The following is a 23,880-nucleotide window of genomic DNA, read 5'->3' on the forward strand; positions in this document are numbered from 1 at the left end:
ATATAAATTATTATTATTATTATTGACCAATAAGAAGAAGAATTTATATGAATTGATAAATTAATATTAATGTTATTTAAAAAAATATATATTTATATACTTTTTTAATGATCAAAATTATTTGACTCAAAATCAAATTTGGTTTCAAATGATTAATAATAATAATAATTAATTTGATTCTATTGAAAAAGTCGTGACGTATTGTCAAGTATGGTGACCCATACTCGAAATTGGTGCTCTGCGTTTAACCCATCCAAGTGCACACACACACAGCAGTGAGTAGTGAACAAATGCACACACACACACACACACCGTGAACACACACCCGGAGCAGTGGGCAGCCATGCTGCAGCGCCCGGGGAGCAATTGGGGGTTCGGTGCCTTGCTCAAGGGCACCTTAGTCGTGGTATTGAGGGTGGAGAGAGCGCTGTACATTCAATCCCCCCACCTACAATCCCTGCCGGCCGGGGACTCGAACCCGCAACCTTTCGATTACGAGTCCGACTCTCTAACCATTAGGCCACGACTTCCCCGCTCTGAACCTGAAAGCCATAAGAACATCGACTTTATGAAGGACTTTGGACTGAATCCCCGAGCGATTGCTGGATTGTTGTGTTTTGACGATGACAATTATTTTTGTTTTTTGTTGTTGTTGTTGTTGTTTTTCAAGCATTCAATAAAAAAAAAAAAACTGATCTCACAGATCTGTCGCTACACAGAAAAAACTAAACAGTAGGATTATATAAGCCTGCAAAAAATGTTTGTTTGTTCGATGTGTTGGATTAATTGAATATTATTTACTGTTATAATCGTCAGTCAGGCAAACGCGGGGCAGCCATTCTGAAGGACCCCGCCCTTCCCTCTGATGTTATGAGTGTCAGCGCTGTGTTTACACATCAATAATTCTGTTTTCTGATACTTTTATTAATTTCTATCGATAAAAATGCCCTTGTTTGAAGGCTTGGGCAGTGGAGGAGAGAAGACAGCCGTAGTCATTGATTTAGGAGCGGCCTACACAAAGTAAGTGAGCTGTTAGCTCGAGGCTGAGGGATAAATAACGTGATAGAAACCATGTTTTAGTCAAATAACAGCTTATAAAACCTGATTTATGCGTCCTGATTCATCAGTTCATCATTGCATTAATAGCACTAACAAAACATATTGCTTAACCAGTGTTAAAGGAGCTGATGGCGTGTAAATACCGTGTTATTTGGACATGTATCTTGCTAATAGCATGTTTAATGGATACACACCATAGCAGTAATTTACTGCTCAGCAATTAGCTGGAGATTTGTTTTAATAAATAGACGTGGATGAGTCATATTTCACGCTATAATTTATGCTGAAATATAAAAAATATATATAATCTAAAAAGATATAGGCCTATAAAATTATATATATATATATATATATATATAGACCTATATAAATCAGCATAAAAAGGGAAATAAAATAAAAGTATTATTGTTATATTACAGTATGAAGCGCTTGAATGTATGTCCTGAAATGTCTTGTGATGAATGTAATTTTTATTTATTTATTTTTTTAAATATCCTAATATCATAATGTGAAGCACACGTATTTTTCCTTCAGACAGAAGGCTGTGCCGCTCGTGTTGATGTGTTTGTACTGATGGATGATTATGCTGTTATGTGTAGATGTGGTTTTGCTGGTGAGACGGGGCCCAGATTCATCATTCCCAGTGAAATTAAACACGCCGGATCTCAGGAGGTCGGTCTGAGAACTAATCATAATAATGAAGTAACATGATCATATTAAACCGACATTTACTGCATCTTTATATTAATATTGGATATTTGTGACCCTGGACCACAAAACCAGTCATAAGAGTCAGTTTTTTGAAATTGAGATTTATGCATTATAAATAAATAATCTTTCCATTGATGTATGGTTTGTTATGATAGGACAATATTTGTCTGAGATACAACTATTTGAAAATCTGGAATCTGAGGGAGCAAAAAAATCTAAATATTGAGAAAATCTCCTTTAAAGTTGTTCAAATGAAGTTCTTAGCAATGCATATTACTAATCAAAAATGAAGTTTTGATATATTTATGGTAGGAAATGTACTAAATATCTTCATGGAACATGATCTTAATATCCTAATGATTTTTGGCATAAAAGAGAAATGTATAATTTTGATCCATACAATGTATTGTTGTCTATTGCTACAGATATACCTGTGCTACTGATGACTGCTTCTGTGCTGCAGGGACACATATAGTTAAAACATTAACCTTAGCGTCTCTCACTCTTCCAGGCTGTGCGAGTCGTTCAGTACAACATCAACACTGAGGAGCTCTACAGCATCCTGAAGGAGTTCATTCACCTGCTGTACTTCCGGTACCGGAGACGCTTTTATGTGCTGTTTTAGAGCTGGTTTGTGTTTGTTCATCACAGCGGAACTCATGATGCTGTTCCTCCCTTCAGGCATCTGCTGGTGAATCCTCGAGACCGGCGCGTGGTGATCATCGAATCCATCCTCTGTCCTTCACACTTCAGAGAGACGCTCTCCAGAGTCTTCTTTAAGCACTTTGAGGTGAAGTCATGCTGCGTCTGTGTCTAAAATAAAACGTCTTCATATCTTAATAGTTGCTCTCTTGTGTCAAATCAAAAGATCACATTGTTTATTATATGATAATTTTGATCCAAAGCAGTTTCGCAGCAAAATAAAGAATATGAATGGGAAAATAATAAGAGTTTTGAGAATGAGAATGAGCTTTATTGGCCAGGTATGTTTACACATACAAGGAATTTGTTGTAGTGACAGAAGCTCCACAGTGCAACAGAAAGACAGCAACAGGACAGGACACACATAATAAAAGAATAATATCCAAATATCTAAATAGGCAATGTACAAACACAATATATAATATAGACAACTATGTATGTATAGGTCAAGTATGTGCAAATTAGAAATGAGAAAATAAAATAAGCAAGTGATGTGAATGGATAATGTATTATAGTTGTGTGTTCCACGTTTATTATTGAGTGTTCATGAGATGGATTGCCTGAGGGAAGAAACTGTTCCTGTGTCTGGTCGTTCTGGTGCTCAGAGCTCTGTAGCGTCGACCAGACGGTAACAGTTCAAAGAGGGAGTGTGCTGGATGTGAGGGGTCCAGAGTGATTTTACCAGCCCTTTTGCTCACTCTGGATAAGTACAGTTCTTGGAGAGTGGGGAGGGTTGTACCAATGATTCGCTCAGCAGTCCGGACTACCCTCCGTAGTCTTCTGAGGTCAGATTTGGTAGCTGAGCTGAACCAGACAGTTATTGAAGTGCAGAGGATGGATTCAGTGATGGCAGAGTAGAACTGTTTCAGTAAGTCCTGTGGCAGGTTGAACTTCCTCAGCTGGCGAAGAAAGTACAACCTCTGCTGGGCCTTCCTGACAATGGAGTCAATGTGAATATCCCACTCCAGGTCCTGAGAGATGGTGGTGCCCAGGAATCTGAATGACTCCACTGCAGTCACAGTGCTGTTCATGATGGTGAGTGGGGGGAGTGCAGGGGGGTTTCTCCTGAAGTCCACTATCATCTCCACAGTTTTGAGCGTGTTCAGCTCCAGGTTGTTGAGACTGCACCAGACAGCCAGCTCCTTAACCTCCTGTCTGTAATCAGACTCGTCACCGTCCTGGATGAGGCCGATCAGTGTGGTGTCATCTGCAAACTTCAGGAGCTTGACAGAGGGGTCTTTAGATGTGCAGTCGTTGGTGTAGAGGGAGAAGAGCAGTGGGGAGAGAACGCACCCTGAGGAGCTCCAGTGCTGATGGTTCGAGTGCTGGATGTGAATTTGCCAAGCTTTACTAACTGCTGTCTGTCTGTCAGGAAGCTGTTGATCCATTGACAGACAGAGGTGGGCACGGAGAGCTGGGTTAGTTTATTTTGAAGGGTTTCCGTGATGATGGTGTTAAAAGCGGAGCTGAAGTCCACAAACAGGATCCTCACATAAGTCCCTGGTCTGTCCAGATGCTGCAGGATGTAGTGCAGTCCCATGTTGACTGCATCATCCACAGACCTGTTTTCTCTGTAGGCAAACTGCAGGGGGTCCAGTGATGTCCTTCAGATAAGCCAAAACCAGTCTTTCAAATGATTTCATGGCTACAGACGTTAGGGCCACATGTCTGTAGTCATTAAGTCCAGTAATTTTGTGTTTCTTTGGGACGGGGATGATGGTGGAGCGTTTGAAGCATGAGGGGACTTCACACAGCTCCAGTGATCTGTTGAAGATCTGTGTGAAGATGGGGGCCAGCTGATCAGCACAGGTTTTTAGGCAGGCTGGTGACACACCGTCTGGACCAGGTGCTTTCCTTCTTTTGTTCTTCCTGAAGACCTGGCACACATCTTCTTCGCTGATTTGAATCGTGGGTGTGGGGGAGAGAGGGGTTGCTGGAGGTGTGAATGGTTGTGTGGAGAGGTGTTCTGGGCGGGTGTGGGGTGATCTTTCAAAACGACAATAAAACTCGTTCAAGTCGTCTGCCAGGTGTTGATTCTCCAGAGCGCTGGGGGATGGTGTCTCGTAACTGGTGATATCCTTCATTCCTCTCCACACTGAAGCAGGATCACTGGAAGATATTTTTTTTCCTTAGCTTGTCAGAATAATTCCTCTTTGTCACTCTGATCTCCTTTTCCAGTGTGTATTTGGCCTGTTTATACAAGACTTTAGCATCTTCTTTGGCCTGACGGAGCTGTCTGAGTTTTGCAGTGAACCATGGTTTGTCATTGTTGTAGAATAGATGAGTCCTGGTAGGAATGCACATATCCTCACAGAAACTGATATAAGATGTTACAGTCTCTGTGAGCTCGTCCAGATCGATGGCAGCGGCTTCAAAAACAGTCCAATCAGTGAGAGAGAAACAGGCTTGTAGATCCCGCTCTGTTTCATTAGTCCATCTTTTAACAGATCTTAATACAGGCTTTGCAGATTTAAGTTTCTGCCTGTAGGACGGAATAAGATGAACCAAACAGTGATCAGAGAGTCCTAAAGCTGCTCGTGGAACCGAGTGATATGCATCCTTTATTGTTGTGTAACAGTGATCTGCGTCCCGATCTGCTCTGATCAGCTGGTAATTAGGCAGATGTAGCATGCTGTCCGGTATGTCGCCATTTAGCCAGGTTTCTGTGAAACACAGAGCAGCAGAGTTAGAAAAGTCCTTGTTTGTCCAGGAGAGCAGAAGGAGTTTGTCCGTTTTGTTGGGTAGAGAGCGGAGATTCGCCAGATGGATGCTAGGCAACGCCGTTCTAAATCCGCGCTGACGAAGCTTCACGAGCGCGCCGGCTCTCTTCCCCCGCCGGCGCCTCCTGTAGCGTTTGACCAGAGCTACGGCTCCGCCAACTACAATGTCCAGCAAAACATCCAAAAAATCAAAATCCGGTAAAAGATTTTGTGGTGTGCTCTGCCGAATGTTCAGCAGGTCATCCTTGTAAAACTGATCATATTTAAAAAACAAAAAACAGGAAAAACAAACAAAAACAGTACAAACACTGAAGAGCAACACACAATAGCTGCCATCAGCGGCGCCATCTTGGTCAGTTAGGCTTTGGAAAGCCTAACTGAAAATGATGGACAGATATTTGGAAATGCTTTCATTCATTTGGACCCAAACCAAAAATAAGATGATCTAATAGAAGATCTACTATGAGCCACATTTCTAGCGGTTACCTAAATTCTCTCAGTCCTGTCTACTGATTGCAGTATAGTAAGTATTACTCAAAACATTTCTTTGTGTCTTTCTGTTGCAGGTCCCATCAGTCCTGTTTGCTCCGAGTCATCTGATGTCTGTTATGACTCTGGGCATCCAGTCTGCTCTCGTCATGGACTGTGGATATACAGAGACGCTGGTGTTACCAGAATCCTTTCACAGAAAATAAGCTCTTAAACTATTTTGCCTTTTAGGAATAGTTCAATTAAAAATTTAAATATCCTCACCCTCAGTTCATCTGAGATGTAGATGAGTGTGTTTGTTCATCAGGTTTGTAGAAATGTGTCTCTGCATCAGTGTCTCAGCAATGGATGCTCTGCAGTGAATGGGTGCCGTCAGAATGAGAGTCCAAACAGCTGATAAAAACATCACAATAATCCACACCACTCCAGTCCATCAGTTAACATCTGGAGAAGACAAAAGATGAAACACATCCAGCATTAAGACGTTTTTAATATGAGTTCATAATCCCAGTTAAATAAAAATATGTTCTAAAAACGTTTTACTGACGTTCCTGTATTACGTTATGAAAATGCTGTTTCTGAATGTTTACTGAATGTTCAAAATGTCCAGTTTTTGAAAATGTTTTTTTTCTTTTTATACAAACATTAAGGGAACCTTCCATTGTATCATTTTTCAAACATTATGGGAACGTTACTTTTGAATGTTCTCTGAACGTTCTGAAACAAGTGTAACATTTAAAAAAAACCTTTAGATGAACGTCCAAATAAAAGGTTTTAGTAAAAAAGGTGGCATAAACAATGTATAAATAACATTTTAATTACAGACCAGATAACTTTGAATGAAGGTTCTCTTAATGTTACTGGAGGAACGTTTGATTATAATGTTGAGAGAACATTCCCTTTCATCTGATAATCCATAATACCGCTTCCTGAAGTGATAAAGTGTTCTGGTCTGAATCAGGAGAGAAATCTGAACGGATCAAAACAGTCCAAAACAGCTCTAAACATATATGTGTCTGGATTTTGATGTGAGAGACAACAGGAGATGCACTTTTTCACTGGAGGAAGAGTTATTATGGATTATGGACTCATATTTTAATGCTGGACGTGTTTCATCTTTAGTCTTCTCCAGATGTTAACTGATGGACTGGAGTGGTGTGGATTATTGTGATGTTTTTATCAGCTGTTTGGACTCTCATTCTGACGGCACCCATTCACTGCAGAGGATCCATTGCTGAGACACTGATGAAATGATACAACTATTCCTTTAATTCTTATTCTTGGTCTGAATGATTGATTAGTGTTAGTCTTCACCTGTTGTTTACACACAATGTTATATGTGGTCAGATGACTTTAACAGTGCATTAGATCTATGAAGGCATTCCGATCCTGTCTGCGTGGGAAGCTCTACCGATGGGAGGAAAAGCTGTTCATAAGTAGGTCCATGTGGAGCATCAGATAAAAAGAGACGGTGTGTAGATCATAATGTTTGTGTTCTCAGTGTTGTTGTTCTTCTGTAGGGAGCTGCACAGTCTGCTGAGTGAGCAATGCACACTGGACACCGACTCTGGCACCGGCCTCAGTCTGCCCACCGTCATCAGTAAGACCGATACACATCACACATTTTGTTGAGGATTATAGTTGATCCATCAGGCTTTTAGAGCTCATATTGTCTGATACAGTGAGAATATGAAGGAAAAACAGCTCAATTTTATTCCAAAATATGAATTTGCTGCAGATGCTGATATTTCTACAATGCAATTCTGCTGCTTGTGATGTAAATCAATGAGATCTTTATAACAGTACAGCAGATATTGACATTAAATGATATCAGCGTTCGCTCCGTATCTCCAGTAATACGTCTTAGTAAAATGAGATTGAAATGATCCAAACATATAATGCAATGAAATGCTGATTGAGAGATGAAGAAATAAACGCTCCTCAGAAGATGTGAGATGTTTTGGAGGCTTGTGAAGATCATGAGGAACAGAGAAAGCAAAGCTTCTGGAAACAAACGCTCCTCAAAAGATCCTGATGATCTGATTGATTGATGGAGAATCAAGTAAAGCTGAGCTGCTTCAGTCCAGTAAGAGTTCATCTGGAGATATGACTGCAGTTATTCTGACCTTTACTTGATCAAAATCAGAGAAGATTTGACACGAGAAGCAGCAGCTGAAGCTGGACGCTTGTACAATTACACTAAAAGAGCTTTTACTGGATAAAACACTCTAAACTCTCAATCAGACGACAGAAGACATGAGGAGATTGATAGCAAAGTTTGATTATTTAGAGGCCTTAGAAATGTAAATATGAATATGATACAGTAGGTTTGCAGGGTTAATATCGCTTCGTGTTTGATTATCTATTGGTCTTTATCACAGGCTCTGTTCCAGAGGATGTTGTGGAGGATATCAAAGGTACGTCATATAGAGACGCTTCCTCAGGCATAAAATCAGACATCACTCTACATTTACTCTTCTTGACTCCTCTGTAAAATGAAAAATGGGTTGCAAAAACTGTTTCATGCTGACTTGATCAGCTAACTGTGTGTGTGTGTGTGTGTGTGTGTGTGTGTGTGTGTGTGTGTAGTGCGGGCGTGTTTCGTTAGTGACCTGCAGAGGGGCATGAAGATCCAGGAGGCCAAATTTAACATAGACGGATCTGCTGAGGTCAGAGAACACGCTTTTAAAAAGTGACTATTAAAGCTGTCAATCGATTCAGATGATTAATTGCTAGAAATATCAGGAAATAAAACAAATATTCACAATAATATGCAGCAAATCAGCATATTAGAATGATTTCTGAAGATCATGTGACACTGCAGACTGGAGAAATGATGCTGAAAATACAGCTGCAGATCACAGAAATACATTACAGTTTAACACATATTCACACAGAAAACAGCCGTTTTAAACTGTAATAATATTTCACAATTTATACTGTATTTTTGGTCAAATAAAAGCAGTCTTGGTGAGTAAAAACATAAATTTGGTAGCGTAATTTGGAATGAAATGTTTTATATAGTTTTCTGTTAATTTTACGACTGCTATTGATGGGATGCTGCTGACATGCTATTAAACAAAATAATAAAGTTAAAATACATTTTCCAACAACACTTTTTAATGAAGCATAATCATTATCAAAGGAATAAAATGAACAATTTCTGAATCTGAATTCAACTTAATCTAAATCCACTGAGCACAATGCAATAATTAAATAATATAATCATTATCCCACACTGTATAAACTGTAATGTGTAGCATTTTTTACTGCTGTTCTCCAGTGTTTTTTGCACAAATGATGGTGTTTCGCTCATCAGTGATTATTTTTTTATACTTCATCCAAATCAACCAAAGACTGCAGATGATTTGTTTACCTAATCTATCTTATTAGATTTATAAATATTTATATATAAATAAATATATTGATTTACCAATAACATGTTTAAGAATAATCACATAATTCAGTATGTTACCTAACTGTATGTAGAATGAGTAAATATTCACAGTCGCTCTGATTGGTCCATCAGAGACCGGCTCCTCCCCCAGATGTGGAATATCCTCTGGATGGCCGGAAGATTCTGCATATCAAGGGATCCATCAGGTAAAAACCTTCAAACCGGATGTGATGATCTGATTTTCTGAGTTATTTTTGTCTAGATGACTATCAAGTTTATGGTCATTGAATGTCTTTCCTGAGGTAAATGTGACTGTATTAATCTCAAGCTGTTTTATTGACTTTTAGCAGACGCTTTTATCCACAGAACTAAGATTAATGAGACGACACGTTCTCGTTATTGTCTCCGCTCTCTCTTACAGACGGGGTTTTGTTTATTAATCTGACCCACATTCTGTGCTTCTTACTGAAACGTGCTGCGCTGTTTTCCAGAGACTCTGTGGCCGAGATGTTGTTCGAGCAGGATAATGAGGAGAAATCCATCGCCACGCTGCTGCTGGACACTTTGGTGAAGGTACAGAATATTCAATTCAGTTGAGTTTTATCAAAGGACGAGGAAGCGTAATGTTGTCGCCACTGTTAAGCATATTATTATCCTTTCATTTGTTTTATTCGATGTGATGATACATTCTGAAAGTCTTTCTAGTGACAAGTACTTCTGAAATTAAAGTTTTCAATTTGTTAAAAAACCAAACAAATAATAGTCAATTAATTATCACGTTTATTTTATAATCAACACTCAAGTAAAAGCTGAGTTGATTAAGCATTTAAATCGCACATAAAGCAGTTTTAGTATAAATATTTTAATGAGATAATTTAGTTTCTACTCCAATTTGTTGTTGAAATATAAGCATTTAAATTCAATTCAAGTTTATTTGTATAGCGCTTTTTACGATACAAATCGTTGCAAAGCAGCTCTACGGGAATTTAAGTTTCCACAATATATTTATATACTGCAGAACCTTAATATATTTAACTTATGGCAAAATTTGGTAATTTGGAGCGTTGGCATCCTCTGAGGTCCTCTGAGGGGTTGGCATTATCTTTCTCAGGTGTTCGGTCATCTCAGATAATTTAAGGGTTGGATCCAGACTGAAGCTTCTGTCATTCCTAGTTACCACGGGATGTTAATCAACAGAGAAACAAATAGAGACATAATTAGCGTAGCTGCATGCTGTTCCATCTAAGCAAAAATGATTTGTTCAACCCAAGCTAAAGAATAATAATAATGTACATTTGATCATATAACTGCAGTACAAGATTATAAGATGCATTATGTGAATGCTTGGCTAAAGAGATGTGTCTTTAATCTAGATTTAAACAGAGAGAGTGTGTCTGAACCCTGAACGTTATCAGGAAGGCTATTCCAGAGTTTGGGAGCCAAATGTGAAAAAGCTCTACCTCCTTTAGTGGACTTTGCTATCCTAGGTACTACCAAAAGTCCAGAGTTTTGTGACCTTAGAGAGCGGGTTGGATTGTAGCGTGGTAGAAGACAAGTTAGGTACGCAGGAGCTAAACCATTTAGGGCCTTATAGGCAAGTAATAATAATTTGTAAATGATACGGAACTGAATAGGTAGCCAGTGCAGAGACTGTAAAATTGGGGTAATATGATCATATTTTCTTGACCTGGTAAGAACTCTAGCCGCTGCATTTTGGACTATCTGTAGCTTGTTTATTGAAGATGCAGGACAACCAGCTAGCAGTGCATTACAATAGTCCAGTCTAGAGGTCATGAATGCGTGAACTAGCTTTTCTGCATCAGAAACAGGTAGCATGCTTCGAAGCTTGGCAATGTTTCTAAGATGGAAGAATGCTGTTTTTGTAACATGGGAAATATGATTTTCAAAGGACAAGTTGCTGTCTAATATAACACCCAGATTTTTGACTTTAGAGGACGTAACAGTGCATCCGTCTAGTTGTAGATTGTAATCCAAGAGATTCTGTGTACTGTTTTTTGGTCCAATAAGTAATATCTCTGTTTTATCTGAATTTAATAGGAGGAAATTATTGGTCATCCAATCTTTTACATTTTTTACACAATCTATTAGCTTAGATAGTTGAGAAGTTTCATCTGGTCTTGTTGAGATATATAGTTGAGTATCATCAGCATAACAATGAAAACTAATCCCGTATTTTCTAATAATATTACCAAGAGGCAACATGTATATTGACAATAGCAGAGGACCTAGGACAGATCCTTGTGGTACTCCATACTTTACTGGTGATAATTGAGATGACTCCCCATTTAAATAAACAAAGTGGTAGCGATCCGACAGGTAGGATCTAAACCATCTTAAAGCCTGCCCATGAAAATACCAGTATAGTTTTGTAATCGATCTATGAGTATATCATGGTCTATAGTGTCGAACGCGGCACTAAGATCAAGTAATACTAGCAATGAGATGCAGCCTTGATCTGAAGCAAGAAGCAAGTCATTTGTAATTTTAACAAGTGCAGTTTCTGTGCTATGGTGAGGCCTGAAACCTGACTGAAATTCTTCATAGAGATCTTTTTTTGCAAGAAGGAGCACAATTGAGCAGACACAACTTTTTCTAAAATTTTAGACATAAACGGAAGATTTGAAATGGGTTTGTAATTTGCCAGTTCATTAGAATCTAGTTGTGGTTTCATAATAAGAGGCTTAATAACCGCCAGCTTGATTGGTTTTGGGACGTGACCTAAGGCTAACGATGAGTTAATAATATTGAGAAGCGGTTCTTCTGCTACAGGTAACAACTCTTTCAGTAGTTTAGTGGGTACAGGATCTAATAAACATGTTGTTGGTTTAGATGCACTGATAAGTTTATTTAGCTCTTCCTGTCCTATAGTTGTAAAGCACTGCAGTTTTTCTTTGGGTGCGATGAATGAAGCTGAAATACTAGACGCAGTAGAATCTACATTTGATATTGTATTTCTGATGCTATCTATTTTATCAGTAAGGAAATTCATAAAGTCATTGCTATTAAACTGTGAGGGAATATTTAGATCGGGTGGTGTCTGTTTATTTGTTAATCTAGCCACTGTGCTAAATAAAAACCTTGGATTGTTTTGGTTATTATCTATGAGTTTGTGGATATGCTCTGCTCTGGCAGCTTTTAGAGCCTGTCTATAGCTGGACATACTGTTTTTCCACGCAATCCTAAAAACGTCTAAGTTAGTTTTTCTCCATTTGCGCTCAATAATACGAGTTTCCTTCTTGAGAGAATGGGTATAACTGTTGTACCATGGCGCAGTACGGTTTTCTCTAACCTTTTTCAATTTGAGGGGGGCAACAGCTTCTAATGTATTAGAGAAGATAGTGCCCATGTTGCTAGTCAATAGTGGCTGTAAAGTTTTAATGACAGATTCATTCAGTATGAATATGTATATAAACCTCTAACATGCAGTTTTTATATCAGCTAATTAATAATTTGTTCATTTAAATGGTGGCTGACAAACTTTGTGTAAACAAGCATTAAATAATGAAGACAAAAGGTTCAGTAACAAATATAATTAATATGTAATTTAGTGGTTATATTTATCATAATGTTCCTCCTAGAGTTATTTTTGTCTAGCTGACTATCAAGTTTATGGTCATTGAATGTCTTTCCTGAGTTAAGTGTTTATGTTATGTGACATTATTAATCTCTAGCTGTTTTATTGACATTTAATCTTTTAGCAGACGCTTTTATCCACAGCCGCTTCAGTTAAATATTTTTGTTTTGCGAAACTTTGATGCATCACTAATTTGTTTGGTTTGTTTATATAGTCAAAGCTAAATTTATTTATTTTTAATTTAACACCCACAGTCTATTCTAGCTACATATCTTTTCTGTCGTCCATAAGAATGGAACGATTACCGGTTTGATGATAAATCATGATAAAATTCCCCACGGTATTATCATTAAAACCGTATTCACAACCGCGATTTGAATAACTGAGGATAAATAAATACGATCCAGCATGAAGAGTTTTAATGAACAGTCTCAGCACACAGAGAAGTTCAGATTTGTGTGAAAACATGGTGGACAACTGCAAGGTTTTAAAAGAGCGCTAAGGGTATTATACAAATGAATATATGAATTAATTATATGAATGTACCTCTGAAGGTTCTAACTGTCTTCAGAAAAGATTCGATGGCATTTTGTTTTCATCTTCGCTCCATGTAAGACCTAATAAAGTAGCAATGCTGCTGTGTCATGGAGGTTACGGGAAACAGCTGTAATTCTGCTGCTCCATCAGCGCCACCTGCTGTCAGAGACTGGATTTACAGAGACTCTCATTCAGTCTGTGTGCAGCTTCTGTCTGGACTGAACACAGACCGGATTTACATGCCCTGTCAATTTTGACCGGTTGATGAAAAACAAGTTTATGTGGATTCTACACATTTAAACAATTCAGATAAGCTATCTAGAATTATTTATGGAGCAGATAAAATGCATATAATCATTTATTAATCAGTTATAATTGCGACTTAACCCTTTTTATGAAACGTTTTCAAAGCTTTATTTGAACATTTCTTACGTTATTATTAGATAAACTGTTGTCGTTTAAAATCTGGACATCATTGGTATGTTATTGTTTTAGTGTTTATGCAAACAACAGTAATTTTATTTATTGTTCGTTGATTTTAAATACAAAAATTGGTGAAATGATTTATGTGTCAGTACATTTCCAGCACATTTTAACAAGACCGTGATACTACTGATAACCGTGATCATTTTGGTCACTATAATCGTGATGAGAAATTTTCATACCGCTACATCTATAGTTCTCAGTTTTCCCAGCATTCACCTTGTTCATTAAGTGTTTGTTCCTCATCAGTGTCCCATCGACACTCGCAAGGTTCTGTCGGAGAACATGGTGATAATCGGCGGTACGGCCATGCTGCCCGGGTTCCTGCACCGACTCCTGGCTGAGATCCGCTTGCTTGTGGAGAAACCCAAGTACTGCGATGCTCTAGCTACCAAGAGCTTCCGAATCCACAGCCCACCCTCCAAACCCAACTGCACTGCCTGGTTAGGAGGTGAGCACAGAAAGGCACGGCAAAGGCTTTGAGACTCCTGTCCTCTGCATGAGACGAGAAAAGATCTAACGCGTTTTGATAAAGCAGTTGTGAAAATGAAAATTTGCTGAAAATGTGCTCACCCTCGGTTCATCCGAGATGATGTGAGTTTGTTTCTTCATCAGGTTTGTAGAAATGTGTCTCTGCATCAGTGTCTCAGCAATGGATGCTCTGCAGTGAATGGGTGCCGTCAGAATGAGAGTCCAAACAGCTGATAAAAACATCACAATAATCCACACCACTCCAGTCCATCAGTTAACATCTGGAGAAGACTAAAGATGAAACACATCCAGCATTAAGATGTTTTTAACTTCAGACTATTGCTTCTGGCTAAAATATGAGTTCATAATCCTAGTTAACAGAAATATGTTCTAATGACATTTTACTAGCTTTCCCACGAAGTTATGAAAATGTTATTTCTGATTGTTAACTGGACGCCCAATTTTTTCAAATGTTTTATGGTAATGAGAATGTTAAGGCAACATTTGATCATTTTCCTAACATTATGGAAACATTAGCCTACTTTTATGTTCTCTGAACATTCTGAAACAAGTAGTAACATTTAAAAAAATGTCAGACAAACGTCCAGCTGAAATGTTTCAGAAAAATGCCATGAATAATGCATGCATAATGTTTTTGTGCCAACGTTTTTAGGACATTATTAAAGACCAAATAATAGAGATGCACTGATTGCAATTTTCTTGGCCCATTTCGATTTCTGATTTTGTGACCTGCCGAGCATTTTTTTAGCATTTGTTTTAATGCTAAAAAATATTTACATGATGAAAAATGATTAAATGTTATAATTCTCCCAATCTGGACCAAGTTAGATGTTCTCTCACTCAAACAACTCTCAAAATAGAGTGCTCTGTGACTAGAAAAGAGGTAGAAATAACAATTAACTGAAAAGGAGTTGCTGTATATAACAATATAGATGTCATTTCCCACTGTTTCTTAAATTGTCATTTTTTTTTCACTAACCTTATCTTTCACATCAAATTCTTACATTGTTTCAATTAATTCAGTTAGAATAATAAGAAACTGTAGAGCTGTTACTGTTCAAATGAAACCAATATCAACAAACTCGGGAAACACAGAAGCTGCATCTGAAGTGGCTAAAACCGGCTAATTCCAGTCCCTGGCTGGTCGATCGGTGCATCTCTACCAAATAACTTTGAATGAACATTTAATGTTCCTGGCATTACCTCATCAGAACATTCCCTGTTAGCTGGATAACGCTTCCTCCAATGAAAAAGTCATTGGATGTGATGCTACATTTGATGAAACAAACTCATGTACATCTCGGATCGCCTGAGAGCGGGCACATTTTCATTTTTGGGTGAACCATTCCTTTAACACGCCTGGATATCACAATTTTCTACCATTGAACTTTAAACCATTCACTCAAGGTTGTTTTGTTTCTTCTTCCCATGTAGGTGCTATATTTGGCGCACTGCAGGACATTTTAGGGAGTCGCTCGGTGTCCAAAGACTACTATAACCAGACGGGTCGCATCCCAGACTGGTGTTGTCTCAGCACCCCACTGCCGGATTCAGTCTATGAGGCGGGAAAGACGCCGCCTCTCATGAAGAGGGCCTTCTCCACCGAGAAATGAACTGGACACTTCACATCTAACCTCCTCTAAATCTGCTTATTCAGATATGCTCTTTTATGTTTGCAGCAGAAACGTATATGAGTCCTCACCTGTAATAGCCTAAAGTCTGTCATATTAGTCAGCTATACTTAATTTGAATAGTAGGCTAAACCAAAACCACTAGGGGTCAGTCACCATCGGCTCATCATGAAAGATGGGAAAATCTTTTCAAATTCACGAAATTGTTTCCAAAGCATGACATTTATCCAGCCTAAACCATGGCAGTACTTAGGTAGTTTAGGTCAAAATGTTACTTTTTATTATTATTTAAATGTATGCTTGATCTTGCACAATCAAAGACAGATCATCTTGACCATAGTGCCAAGAAACTACATATTTTAATTCTATTTAACAACAACAAGCTTGAAGCACTGAATATGTTGAAAAGTTTGGTGTATTTATTAGGTTTGTGAAAAAATAAACATTCCAAAATTGGTGTTTGCAGCTGGGCTTTTCTATTATACTTGCCATTAAGTGTCAACTGATTTAGTCATATTAACTCAGATTGCTCTTCTCTGTTTCTTTCTTTTGCAGTCATGTTTTACTAAAGAGAGCTTGAGGTCTGATCATAAAAAATAAAAAGCTGTCATCGTTTCTCTTTAACTATGTTGTTTCCATTTGTTTCAATAAACTTGCATGATATACTTCTCTGGAAGCTTATTTCCCCCAAAGAATCAAAAAGGTAAATTTGGAGAAAAAAAGTCGGCATCATAGAGATTAGCAAACTGTGAGATAGATCAATCGTGACATAAGTAGTCAAAATGACGTTTTTCATTTTTTTCTTATTCTGTGGTGGAAATAAGCTTCCATAGACTTAAAATCATTTACTGCTTAAAATAGTATTTTCAGCATATTTGTAAGAGCACACTTGTCTGCAGCGAGTGGTAAGGACAACGGCATCAAAGATGAACATCTACTTTTGGCAAGTTCCAGTAACTAACTTGGGATAGAACCTTTCTTATTTGTTGTCAATATGACATTGGACTCAAGAAACATCCGTGTTAACAGAATTTGAGAAACACTTACAATCAGATTAGTAAGGTACTTTGAATTAGGTTTGAGCATTTATGTTCAAAATGGAAAAAAATATTGAGTCTTGAGATCCAATGAGAATCACACAGTTGCATAAGCTCCCATTTGTGCAAGTCTGGAGAACCATCAGTGTTAATGAAGAGGGAGGAGCTATCATTAATTAGCTGAAATCTGTAGAGTACTAAAAGGCTGCATCTCTACTTTCTGATTAGCTGTTGAACAATGGCTGGAAGTTGGGGTTTGTTTCAGATTTTGGCAGTTTGTGCTTTCTGTCATGCTGTTCCACAGTGGAGTAATTTGCCTCAGAACCCTCAAGCTCTGTTCCAGCAAACTGACCAGCGGTTTCAGAAGCCAGTTCAAGAGCAAACTGACCAGCGGTTTCAGAAGCCAGTTCAAGAGCAAACTGACCAGCGGTTTCAGAAGCCAGTTCAAGAGCAAACTGACCAGCGGTTTCAGAAGCCAGTTCAAGAGCAAACTGACCAGCGGTTTCGGCAGCTAGTTCAACAGCAAACTGACCAGCGGTTTCGGCAGCCAGTTCAACAGCAAACTGACAAGAGGTTTGAGAAGCCAGTTCAAGAGCAAACTGACCAGCGGTTTCGGCAGCCAGTTCAAGGGCAAACTGACCAGCGGTTTCAGAAGCCAGTTCAAGAGCAAACTGACCAGCGGTTTCAGAAGCTAGTTCAACAGCAAACTGACCAGCGGTTTCAGAAGCCAGTTCAAGGGCAAACTGACCAGTGGTTTGAGAAGCCAGTTCAAGGGCAAACTGACCAGCGGTTTCAGAAGCCAGTTCAACAGCAAACTGACCAGCGGTTTCAGAAGCTAGTTCAACAGCAAACTGACCAGCGGTTTCAGAAGCTAGTTCAAGAGCAAACTGACCAGCGGTTTCGGCAGCCAGTTCAAGGGCAAACTGACCAGTGGTTTGAGAAGCCAGTTCAAGGGCAAACTGACCAGCGGTTTCAGAAGCCAGTTCAAGAGCAAACTGGCCAGCGGTTTCAGAAGCTAGTTCAACAGCAAACTGACCAGCGGTTTCAGAAGCCAGTTCAAGAGCAAACTGGCCAGCGGTTTCACAAGCTAGTTCAACAGCAAACTGACCAGCGGTTTCGGCAGCCAGTTCAACAGCAAACTGACAAGAGGTTTGAGAAGCCAGTTCAAGGGCAAACTGACCAGCGGTTTCGGCAGCCAGTTCAACGGCAAACTGACCAGCGGTTTCGGCAGCCAGTTCAACAGCAAACTGACCAGCGGTTTTGGCAGCCAGTTCAACAGCAAACTGACAAGAGGTTTGAGAAGCCAGTTCAAGAACAAACTGACCAGCGGTTTCGGCAGCCAGTTCAAGGGCAAACTGACCAGCGGTTTCGGCAGCCAGTTCAAGGGCAAACTGACCAGCGGTTTCGGCAGCCAGTTCAAGGGCAAACCGACCAGCGGTTTCGGCAGCCAGTTCAACAGCAAACCGACCAGCGGTTTCGGCAGCCAGTTCAACAGCAAACTGACCAGCGGTTTCCTCAGCAGTTTCAGCTTCAGAAGCCAGTGGCCCAGGCAGAGCCCCTTGATAAATGTGCTGTAGCTGACTATGAGCAGATCCAATGTGGACCACCTGGGATCAGTGGTGCTGAGTGTGAAGCTATTAACTGCTGCTTTAATGGGCAGCAGTGTTACTATGGGAGGGCAGGTAAGCTTTCTCGATCTTATTCTGTTCATGTTAAACATTCTCAGCATTAACCTGCTCTTGTACCTTTTGTTCCAGTGACTGTCCAGTGTATTAGAGATGGTCAGTTTGTGGTAGTGGTGTCTAGAGACGTTACTCTGCCTCGACTGAGTCTGGATTCGGTTAGTTTACTGGGTGGAAGCGACCCACCTTGCCGTCCTGTGGAGTCCACACCTTCTTTTGCTATATACCAGTTCCCTGTGACCGCATGTGGCACGAGCATGATGGTGAGCAGCTGCTTCTGGTGTAGTTCTGCTTTGCTTATGGACTGGATGCCAACAGTGTTTCTATTCGCAGGAGGACAGCGGAGATGTGGTGTATGAGAACAGAATGACCTCCTCATATGAAGTTGGCATTGGACCATTTGGTTCCATCACAAGGGACAGTCATTTTGAGTAAGTGATCTATGACTTGGTGTGAATTTTAATCTTTGATAAATGCTACAAGCTCACCGTCTGTTGTCCAGGCTTCTCTTTCAGTGTAGGTACTCTGGAACTTCTGTTGAAGCTCTGGTTGTGGAGGTCAACTCTGTTCCTCCACCTCCACCAGTAGCTGCTCCTGGACCTCTCAGGGTGGAGCTCAGACTGGCCAATGGCCAATGTGTCACCAAAGGGTGCGCAGAAGGTAAGGTCTTGTCCTGTGTCTTCCTCAAGCCTTTCAAACATGAGTCTGGTTAAACCCCAGTGTTCCTCAGGGGATGAGGCCTACACGTCCTACTACAGTGACGCTGATTATCCCGTCACAAAAGTCCTGCGGGAGCCTGTGTATGTTGAGGTGCGCATTATGGAGAGGACTGACCCCAACATTGTCCTGATGCTGGGACGTTGTTGGGCGACTTCAACCCCCAGTCCACTCAGTCTCCCCCAGTGGGACCTTCTGGTTGATGGGTGAGTGTACAGCCAATCTTTATCCAGTTTGTCTACTGGGAGGCACTTTCTAACCACCTCTTTCCTCTTCAGATGCCCTTACCAGGACGACCGTTATCTGACCACACTGGTTCCAGTGACTGGATCGTCTGGTCTTCAGTTCCCAACCCACTACAAGCGCTTTGTTGTGAAAATGTTCACATTTGTAGATCCAGCCTCACTGGTTCCTCTGCAGGAAACTGTATGCCCCCATTACTTGAACGGTTTCATTTTTACTACTTGTGGATTCTATGACTTGCTCCTCTCTCTTCCCTGTCAGATCTTCATCCACTGCAGCACAGAGGTGTGCCTTCCATCATCTGGCTCTTGTGAGCAAAGCTGCACGAGGAAACGTGAGTTCTTGCTTTAACTTGACTAGCGGAACTGAGAATTTTATAAGTGCGTTCACACTTCTAAAATTTATTTCAGGAAGAGACACTCCTATCAAGGCTATCTCTAGTGAGCAGACTGTGGTTTCTAGTGGAGAAGTTACTCTGGTCCTGTAAATCTAGTGTTTTTAATAAACCTTGCAGAACACCAAGATCTTTGTCTATTGGTTTTGTTTTGGCTTTGCAGAATCTGGTGTTCCATGCCTCTTCCCCGTCTGTTTGTGGGTTATTTTTTTTCTTTAACACTATTAAACCAAGGTTCCACGACCTTTTTGTAAAGTCATGCATTGAGTCGAGGCTTCTGTACAAGCCATGACTCTTATCCAACCTCCAGTTGTTAACCTGGGCCACTGCATAGGGCACCAAATTAAGGGTTAATCATTAACTTTTGGTTAACAGGACGTTTAGCCCAACCAACATGCATTTATCCCCATCCAAGTGGGGAGCAATTGGGTGTTTGGGGTCTTGTTCAAGGGCACCTCAGCTGTGGGTATTGAAGGTAGAGTTATACATTCACTCGCATGTATAATTCCTGCTGGTACTGAGACTTGAACCCTTGACCTTTGGGTTACTAGTCAGTCCCTCCAGGGTTTTGCAAGAGCTCACAAATTTTCGTAATTGCCACGGATTTTGGGCTTAGATGTGTCCCGTGACGTCATTGCAACACGCATTCAAAGAGGTTGTGTCTCAGTTTGAAAAATGGAATGAACAGCCTTGGGTTCTCATGCCGATTTACAAGAGCTACATTGGACAAACGAACCTGAAAGCGGAATGAATCTGCGCTACGTGCCACAGACCGTTAATCTGCTCAGGCCGGAGCCACGGGCTGCTCTCGATCACGCGACACCGTTATACACGGCGCTGGAGATACAGTGAAGAAAGTGGTCTAATTTGTCACAGAATCAGTAACATCGGTCAAATCTTGTGAGAAGCTTTCAAATTCGGCGCAATTCTTTATATAGTGGTAATTCAAAGTGCTTTACATAAACGAAAGTGAAATGGTCACACAGTAATCACAGCAAAAACAAGGAATTAAAAAATAAAAACCAGGAATTTTAAGATGATTTAGAAATTGATTTTAAAATGAATTTAAAACCGTTGAGAAAATGATTATACAATGCAGTCAGTTCGGACATGGCACAGTGCTCATTCAACAAATGCACAGCTGAACAGATGAGTTTTGAGTCTGGATTTAAATGTGGCTAATGTTTTCTCATGTCTGATCTCTTCTGGAAGCTGGTTCCAACTGTGTGTGGCATAATAGCTGAAAGCAGACTCCCCTTGTTTTGTGTGAACCCTTGGTATTTCTAACTGACTCGATCTGAGTGGTCTGTTGGGTTTATATTCAGTGAGCATATCTGCAATGTATTTGGGTCCTAGGCCATTGAGTGACTTATAAATGAGTAAAAGTACTTTAAAATCAATCCTAAATGTAACTGGAAGCTAGTGTAAGGACCTGAGGACTGGTGTGATATGCTCATATTTTCTGGTTCTAGTCAGAATCCTGGCAGCAGCGTTCTGGATGAGCTGCAGCTGTCTAATGGTCTTCTTGGGAAGGCCGGTGAGGAGACCATTACAATAATCCACCCTGCTGGTGATAAAGGCATGAACAAGTTTCTCCAAGTCTTGACTAGAAACAAAACATCTAATTCTTGCAATGTTTTTGAACAAAGATCTGGGAAACATCTGCCTTGTAATCTGATAAACGTCTCAGAAGCAGTTTTACATGCATTCTAATAAATGTTTATTTGACATCTGACAGGAAACGTCTTGGAGACGTTTGTTGCAGATGAGCAAACACCCTAAAAAATACGTCTTGCATATGTAAATGCAGACATCAAACAGACATCTCCGAGATGTACATGTGCGATTAGGGTGAGTGCTTTACTGTCAGCAAAATCAGTCATTTTTGGCTGCAAAAATCAGAAAAAAAGTACTGCGAAATCCTGGGGAGACTGCTAGTCTGACTCATTAACCATTAGGCCATGACTGCCCCCCCCCCAACTTGTAGGTCATTTGTGATGCATTTGTCAGTCCTGCTAGTACTATCTGCTTAAATGGGGAAAGATTTAGTTGTAAGCTGGGCAGTTGTGGCCTAATGGTTGGAGTCAGACTTGTAACCTGAAGTTTGCAGGTTTAATTCTCAATAGCAGTAGGGAATGTAGGTTGGGGAGAGAATGAACAGTGCTCTCTTCCACTTTCAATACACCCAGTTGCTCCCCGGGCACCACAGCGACTGGTTGCCGACTGCTCTGGGTGTGTTAACTACTCACTGCTTCTAATGTGTGTGCAGCAACTTGGGAGGGTTAAATGTAGAGGACAATTTTCAAGTATGGGTATCCATACTTTGCGTTCGCTGTCAAAAAAAGCGTTGGTTTTTAAAATCTTTTCAATTTTGAATAAGCGTTTCTTTCCCACTCCAGACTCCTTCTCTAATAAGAAACAAATTACAATGCATATGTATTTCAATACATGAAGATGAATCATGAAGTCATTTGAGCGACTGGTCCTGGCCTACCTGATGGACGTCACTGGACCCTTGCTGGATCCTCTTCAGTTTGCCTACAGGGCAAACAGGTCTGTGGATGACGTTGCCAATATGGGTCTGCTTACAGACAGGAGGTTGAGGAGCTGGCTGTCTGGTGCAGTCACAACAACTTGGAGCTCAACACGCTCAAAACTGTGGAGATGATAGTAGACTTTAGGAGGAAACCCCCTGCACTCCCCCCACTCACCATCATGGACAGCACTGTGGCTGCAGCGAGTCATTCGGGTTTCTGGGCACCACCATCTCCCAGGACCTGAAGTGGGACATTCACATTGACTATATTGTGAAAAAGGCCCAGCAGAGGCTGTATTTCCTCCGCCAGCTAAGGAAGTTCAACCTGCCACAGGAGCTGCTGAAACAGTTCTACTCTGCCATCATCGAGCCTGTCCTTTGTTCATCTATATCTATTTGGTTTGGCTCAGCTACCAAAACATACATCAGAAGACTACAACGGACAGTCAGGACTGCTGAGAGGATTATCGGTGCCCCTCTACCCAACCTCCAAGATCTTTATATCTCCAGAGTGAGGAAAAGGGCTAAGAAAGTCACTCTGGACCCCTCACACCCAGCTCACTCTCTCTTTGAACTGTTGCCCTCTGGCCGGTGCTACAGATCACTGAGCACCAGAACAGACAGACACAAGAACATTTTTTTCCCCCAGGCCATATCCCACCTGAACAACACATAACACACCCCAGTACTGTACATCTGTAAATAACTCATCAAACCTTCATCCGTACATAGGACAAATGCACATTTTCTCTATATTTGTATTTTTATTGCTGTTGTTATTTATAATTTATTGTCTATTCTCTTCATTATTAGTGTTTTTATTACCTTAATTATATGTTGTCTGCACTATGTTTGTATTTCTGTACTGGAAGCTCCTAACACCAAGACAAATTCCTTGTGTGTGCAAACACACTTGGCAATAAAGCTCTTTCTGATTCTGATTAAATAAATTTGAAGCATTTTATTTCCTGAGTGAAGGGCTAATCTGCACCCCGACAAATACAATTTTGGGCTGTACAGAAGGATGTTGATATTGCAGTGTGCAAGATTTTAAAAGCACTTTATAATATGAATGACTGTATTTTAATTATAATGCAGCATTTAAGAATAGAGCAGCTATGGCTGGGACAGGGTTCATGTAACGCTTAAAGCTTCAACATAATCATGAGTATGTTAAAGGGGAAATGTTGCGGGTTTGAGTCTCAGGTCCGGCAGGGATTGTAGGTGGGGGGGAGTGAATTTCCAGCGCTCTCTCCACCCTCAATACCACGACTGAGGTGCCCTTGAGCAAGGCACCGAACCCCCAACTGCTCCCTGGGCACCGCAACATAAATGGCTGTCCACTGCTCCGGGTGTGTGTTCACGGTGTGTGTGTACACTTTGGATGGGTTCAATGCAGAGCACAAATTCCGAGTATGGGTCACCATACTTGGCCACATGTCACGTCAATTTCAC

General features: G+C 40.4%; 3 protein-coding genes across 5 annotated transcripts in view; 2 read left to right on the forward strand and 1 right to left on the reverse strand.

Moving 5' to 3' along the window:
* LOC306880072 (transcriptional repressor protein YY1-like) overlaps window positions 1-23,880 on the reverse strand; it is a 672,069-nt gene that overhangs the window by 515,395 nt on the left and 132,794 nt on the right. The window lies entirely within an intron of this gene.
* Window positions 1-23,880, forward strand: part of LOC306880073 (peptidyl-prolyl cis-trans isomerase FKBP3-like) — a 391,610-nt gene that overhangs the window by 78,759 nt on the left and 288,971 nt on the right. The gene's annotated exons all lie outside the window — the stretch shown is intronic.
* On the forward strand, window positions 850-16,480 carry LOC306880076 (actin-related protein 10-like). The gene is made up of 13 exons (XM_079433361.1): window positions 850-1,020; window positions 1,659-1,731; window positions 2,282-2,364; window positions 2,452-2,560; window positions 5,759-5,857; window positions 7,050-7,117; window positions 7,202-7,281; window positions 8,063-8,098; window positions 8,271-8,350; window positions 9,211-9,284; window positions 9,570-9,651; window positions 13,943-14,144; window positions 15,620-16,480. Exons 1-13 carry the CDS (start codon window positions 944-946, stop codon window positions 15,796-15,798), a joined length of 1,242 nt encoding a protein of 413 aa, XP_079289487.1. The 5' UTR covers window positions 850-943; the 3' UTR covers window positions 15,799-16,480.

Source organism: Barbus barbus, assembly GCF_936440315.1.
Source record: "Barbus barbus genome assembly, chromosome: 14".
Taxonomy (NCBI): Eukaryota; Metazoa; Chordata; class Actinopteri; order Cypriniformes; family Cyprinidae; genus Barbus; species Barbus barbus.

Excerpts from the sequence above, each read along its gene's own strand:
- LOC306880076 (XM_079433361.1), top strand. The coding sequence starts at position 944 with ATGCCCTTGTTTGAAGGCTTGGGCAGTGGAGGAGAGAAGACAGCCGTA. Across the intron at positions 7,118-7,201 it reads GGAGGAAAAGCTGTTCATAA|GGAGCTGCACAGTCTGCTGA; the intron begins GTAGGTCCATGT and ends GTTCTTCTGTAG. Across the intron at positions 9,285-9,569 it reads CATATCAAGGGATCCATCAG|AGACTCTGTGGCCGAGATGT; the intron begins GTAAAAACCTTC and ends GCTGTTTTCCAG.